This window comes from Scyliorhinus canicula, chromosome 17 (assembly GCF_902713615.1).
Source record: "Scyliorhinus canicula chromosome 17, sScyCan1.1, whole genome shotgun sequence".
NCBI lineage: Eukaryota > Metazoa > Chordata > Chondrichthyes > Carcharhiniformes > Scyliorhinidae > Scyliorhinus > Scyliorhinus canicula.
In genome coordinates this window covers 88,171,735-88,177,734 of record NC_052162.1, presented here as the reverse complement: position 1 = coordinate 88,177,734, position 6,000 = coordinate 88,171,735, and the positions used below count along the sequence as shown (strand labels likewise).

The 6,000-nt window shown below is 40.1% G+C and overlaps 1 protein-coding gene across 13 annotated transcripts in view; it reads left to right on the top strand.

Moving 5' to 3' along the window:
* Nucleotides 1–281: 281 nt before the first annotated feature.
* Nucleotides 282–6,000, top strand: part of hdx (highly divergent homeobox) — a 171,648-nt gene continuing 165,929 nt past the window's right edge. For 9 of the 13 annotated variants that reach the window (XR_005457660.1, XM_038774960.1, XM_038774967.1 and 6 more), the window contains exons 1-2: nucleotides 282–394; nucleotides 5,362–5,473. Coding sequence is in view for 9 of the 13 variants with exons in the window: in XM_038774960.1 (XP_038630888.1) it covers nucleotides 5,456–5,473 (18 nt within the window). In the remaining 4 variants the exon portion in view is untranslated. The other 4 variants (XM_038774956.1, XM_038774957.1, XM_038774965.1 and 1 more) reach the window with 4 other exon arrangements.

Sequence of the window (6,000 nt, the reverse complement as noted above, 5' to 3'; positions counted from 1 at the left end):
GCCATTATTCATTCACCTGATGATTTCTGGATGTTTTTTTTCCGGCCGGGAAGCGGTGCCGGGGGTATGTGCGGAACCTGCTCATATTTACAACGGACAATAAGGCACATCGATCCCAAACCAGGGCGCCAGCGCCAGGACTCGCTCTAGGGCCCGGTTGCCAGGGCAACGGGCGGCTGCCGTTGATTTGAGAGCGCGCCTGCGCACCTCCGGTCCGGCGGCCTGGCCTCCCCCCGCCCCCAAATCCGGCGCGGCCTGTGATTGGCTCCTGTCGCCTCGGACGTCATGATCATGAGAGCAGGTGTGATTGGACGTGGCTGATTTTATTGTCTGGCTCGGAGAGCAGGAGAAATCTGCTGAATTGATATCCTCCTGATTTTTACAGGGCTTGAAGGTACGCGCGGCTGATTTTACCGTGAATTCAACTGAATTTGGAAGGATTTCTTTCTCCTCCCTTCCCGGCCTTGCGGCAGGGAACAGGAGCCGGCGGGTTATTTTTTATTTTGTGTATAATTTTGAAAAAAAAACAAGTGGCTAAAGTTGCATTGGTTATAACGTGGCCTGGCCGCCAGCTGCCTGGTAGGTCAAATCCGACTCCATCCAAATATTCAACTTCAGATTGTATTTTACCTCTCACGGCGCGGCGGCCGGCAAACTTTCCGCGAGAGAAAAAAAAAACTGCCCCCCCGGGCAACGGCGACCATCCCGCCCTATCCCCAGTCCTGGCGGATCCGGCGGGCAAGGCGGTCGGGCGGGGAGGACAAACACACACACACACACACAGGCTGGAGGAGGATTTCACCAGGATGGCCCAGGCGGCTGACTTCACTCATGCGCACTGCTGCAATCTGCTGTGAACTCCCTGGCTTCGCTTTGGGTGGGGGTGTGCAGATATGGTAGGCGAATAGCGTATAAACCCAGTGCAACAATTGACAGAACAAATGCGCAACACTATATTCCAGTATGACACTAAAATAACCTGTAGGCACACCATAAACTGAGTAGGCACACAGTGCCCACCATGGGGGTGGTGGCAGATAGGGTAGGGGAATAGGGAAATAAACCCAGTGCAACAATTGACAGAATAAACAAGCAGCACTATGTATTCCAGTCTGACACTAAAATAACCTGTAGGCACACCATAAACTGACTAGGCACACAATGCCCACCATAAGCTGATAGAACAGCACCATCTATTTTAGGTGGAATATGAACTTCGTATGACAGCATTTAAAGAAAACCATGTGGTGGAATGTAATCTAAAAAGTCACAGCACATTTAGTCTAATATAACTAAAGTAGATAAAACAATACATTGTAATATAATGTAACAACATTAAGTCCACTATTATATATAACAATATATTGCAATATGTAATCTAACACCACATTTAGTGTTAACTATAGTATATGTAACAATGCATTGCAATATAATGTAAAATAAGAGCACATTTAGTCTAATATAGCTATAGTATATAACAATGCATTGCAATATAATATAAACTAACACCGCATTTATCACAGTATCACATGCAAGGCACCACAATATGATCTAACAATTATTCTATCACTGCCTTTCAATTTAACTGACTATAACAGTCTTATAATAACAATCTAACAAGCCAGTTTAAAATAACATGATACAATATACCAACATATGAAGGCAGAAAGTGTTCCAATGTATATAAAAGAGCACTGACAAGTACAATGCAGCTTAACACATGTTAAAATGTAAAATGCAATGTGATAAAATATAATTTAGAACAGCATAATGTATCACAGTTTAGCAGCCAACAATATAATTTGACAAGTGTGACATAATTGAAGTCAGAATGTAACATGCAACTCAGTACAGTCCAATTTGACAGTGCTGCACAGTTCAGTGGAACACTGAATTTGATTCTTTTTGGTTCTCTGGATCTACCGTTACTAAATTTTGTGTACTGCAACTCCTAAAACCCTGAATAATTTAACCTTCCCTTGCAAAGCCCTGTAAGTACTTGACAATTACAGTGGTTGGTTGTAGAAGACCATGCTTTGAATTAATTGCCAATAGTTTTTTTTTGTTAGTAAGGACCACATGATTGAGAATTGTATCTGTAACATTTTGTGCAATGAAAGAATCTCCTCTTCCTCATACTTCAAGTAAATTAACTTTTCTACCACTCTATGTAATGTTAGGTGATTTTAAAGCAGGAAAGTTTGCTGTTTAATTTAGAAATAGTGGTATATATATATATATATATATATATATATATATATATATATATATATATATAAATAATAATTATTTTTTTGTTGCAATTCAGGCTATTCCCCCTCTTCCCTCTTCACCAGATTTCTGGTGGCATGGCGATAAACTGAGTTCTTGAACTACTGTTGCCTGTGTGGTTTGGGTACGTCCACAACACTGTAGGTGGGAAGTTCCAGGATTTAAAAGATAAACTGTTTCTAGTGGCTAAAGGGTTGATAAACAGGACAGGGATTTAATGTAACAGGCAAGAGAGCCAGAGGCGATGTGACGAAAAGTGCTCTTACTCAATGGCGGTTGAAATTTGAAATGCACTGCATGATGATGCAAATTCAGTAATAGCCTTCAAAATAGAATGCAAGGAGAAACAAATTGCAGGGATATGGGAAAAGAGCGGTGGAATGGGACTATTTGGATTGCCCTTCGAAAGACTCAGTAGACTGAATTGTTGTCTCCTGTTTTGTACCGTCTCATGATTCCATGACCATGCGGAAGGCATCTCAGATTGTCTTTCCTGGATGGCTTTATTTGTTCCTAACTAAGAAATTCTGAATTTAATTGCATTATTCTTTGCTGACCTTAACCAAGATTAGCTAATTCAGCAAAAATGGATGGACCATAGCATCTTCCTAACCTGTGCAGTTCTGTACGACACCAACTGCATTCATATAGAGCCTTTAATGTCAGAAAAGCTTCAAAGGCACTTCACAAGAGTATTACCAAACCAAATTTGGTACAGAGCCACAAAAGGGTCATACTAGGACAGGTAGCAAACCTTGTTCAGAGAGATAGATGTTAAAGGAGGGGAGGAGCGGTGGAGAAAGAGAGACAGAGCAGTTTGGGGAGGGAATCCCACAGTTCATGGTCTAGACAGCGGAAGGCACGGTTTTCAATGGCAATGTGATTTTTAAAATCTGAGGGGCGCTGAAGCTTTGGCTGTAAGAGGTTACAGATAAGGAGGGGCAAAGCCATAGAATGATTTGAAGGTGGGGATGAGGTTTTTAAAATTGAAGTGGTGTTGGACCTGGAGCCACTGCAGGTTAGAGAGCACTGGTGTGATTGAACAGGACTTGGTTATGGCTACTGTGCAGTATTTATCCACGTTTGTTCAAAGCATATTGGTTTGTTATTTGTACAGCAATGTGGTAAATGAAGATTAGAATATGTACTCTGTTGCTACAACCTTTTCTAGTCTTACTGATATTTCCAAATCTTATTTGCACTGGAAGTATCTGAATTAAGCAACATGAATAATAAAGCAAAGTGGGAATTTTGAATTGTCAAATCATTCACTAACTTTGAATGGAGTGACACGAGAGTAGGATAAATATATATTTTAGCCTCTGAAAATTGTTGCGTATTCAGATATGTACTTTAGATATATGGTTCCAGTGCATTGGAAGTAGCTGTATTGCATTTGTCTCTTTGTGTCATTGAGAATTAAACATTAAACTTTAATTGGAGATTCTTACATTAAGATGCTATTGGGGAATTTACACATTAAAAAGCGAATGTCTTTGACTTTTTGTTTGTATGATTATGTGTATGTTTACATTATTGCTTTGTTTTAACATTCAATTTGTCTGGGTGCTTCAACGCTATTTAAAAATATTTATTTGACCATTAATCTATGATGGCACGGTAGCACAGCATTTAGCACTGCTGCCTCACAGTGCCAGGGACCGGGATTTGATTCCGATCTTGGGTGACTGCCTTTGTGGAGTTTGCACATTCTTCCCGTGTCTGCGTGGGTTTCCTCCAGGTGGACCAATTTCTTCCACAGTCCAAAGATATGCAGGTCCGGTGGATTGGCCATGCTAAATTGGTTCTTCATATCCAAAGGTTAGGTGGGATTATGGGGCTAGGATGGGGGATTGGGATTAGGTAGGGTGCTCTTTCAGAGGGTCGGTGCAGACTCGATGGGTTGAATGGCCTCCTTCTGCACTGTCGGGGTTCAATGATTAAGAAATTATGCATTGAAGGCAGAATTGTAGGACAGGTTCATGTAGTTTACGATTTTTCAGAAGCTTTAGAACATAAGTTGCCATTGTAATTTTAAAACTTTCAATGCTCAGTGTTGTTTCTGTGTAAAGCTGACCGGCTTCTGGTGTCTGTAATCCAGTTAAATGTAGAAATCAGAAAGTTGCTTACTGGGATACGCTGTTCCTCCATAGAGTGCATTGTTGCAGTGTTTTGCAGATGAATTCATTAAATCATTGGTTTTTGTGCTGTGAACATAATTTTACTCACCAGTCCCACTGTAAAAATATTTGGAGATGTTACACCTTGTGCATGGCTGATGTTTTAATGGCAGGCTAAGTCATAATTACAGATTAATAACCTCTTTAGTGATGGAGACCCTAATTCTAGAAACAGGGAAACTCCCTAGTCCATGATAAATTACATAGTTTTTTAAAAATCATTCATTTTATTTTACTTTTTAAAGCTCAGCGTCCCTTGTGTATGCCCCAAACTGTTTTCTACTCTCCAAAATGATTGAAGAGTGAAGGATAATGGGTGTTTTTAAATTTCTTGGTTTGCTGCATGTGAGAATTCTTCAATTTGATTGACTGCTAGATGACGTCAATGCTCTTGAATGCCACAGATCTTTTGTAGATGGTGCCAAAATGAAATTGATAATGGGGAAATTAACACCACATAGCTCAGTAGATCTTTGTGGACAGCTTTCTCTAATGGCAGCAGTGAGTGCACTTCTTTTTGCCAATAACCAGAAAACATGGGCCATTGTTTTGCCATCCTTATAATTGTTGAACAACTATTTTAAATCCTGTAGACAGCTGTAAGAGTGTGACAAAGGAGGTTGAAAGTGCAGCTCCAACAACCAGCAAGTATCCAAAAGATTGGCTTGCTTACTTGCACTTTGCTGCAGTAGTTAAGCAATAACAATAAGTTTAGTTTCTTTGGCTGAGCCATGGAAGAAGCACATTTTATTTAGTAAAGGAAGAGACAGTCTGTGCCAATTCCGTACCAGAGTATGGGTGCAATTACGCTGTTACCATTCAATCATACCTTTTAAAATGTTGAAAATTACTCCTTTTGAAGAAACCAGTTGTATTTTTTGTATTTAAAAACCACTGGTTTCACCTCCAGCTGAGGAACCGTGCAGTGCGAGGTGGAGCCGCAGTCTTTGTCTTACAAAGTTATCTTGGATCGAGTGTGACAGGAGGGTCGGGAGCCAATCAGAATGGGGGATTGTCCACAGGTATGATTGAATTGATACAAAATGTAACCAGGTAAACATGATAGTGTTGCATAAGGAATTTTGTTCAGCGGGGATAGATGCAAGATTATCTGGGCTTGTGTGACCCAAGCCAAGTCATTAAAAACTTGAAGCATCCACAATTACAAGATTCACAATGACTTGTGTAAAACGTGAAAGATGAACAGTGTTTCAACTGACTAAAAAGGTAATAAATTATTAATAGATCTTGAGACATAAGTCATCTTTCTATTAACTTAAGCTGTATTTACCCTACAATGTGAAGATGTTCTGTTTTACAATAACACAGATCTATAGCCATAATGTTAGCATCAGTGCAAAGCAGATTGCTTCAGACTAACAGCATCGTAGAGTGGAAATACAGCCTCCGTTACAATGATTGGACATTGCAAACTTTATATTTTTGTGAATTGTCAAGTGAAAGGTATTATTACTGCAGACTTTTAATTTCAGGTACCCTCTCTTGCAGCATCAAAAACTCTTAGATCAGATTTATCATGGCAAGACTG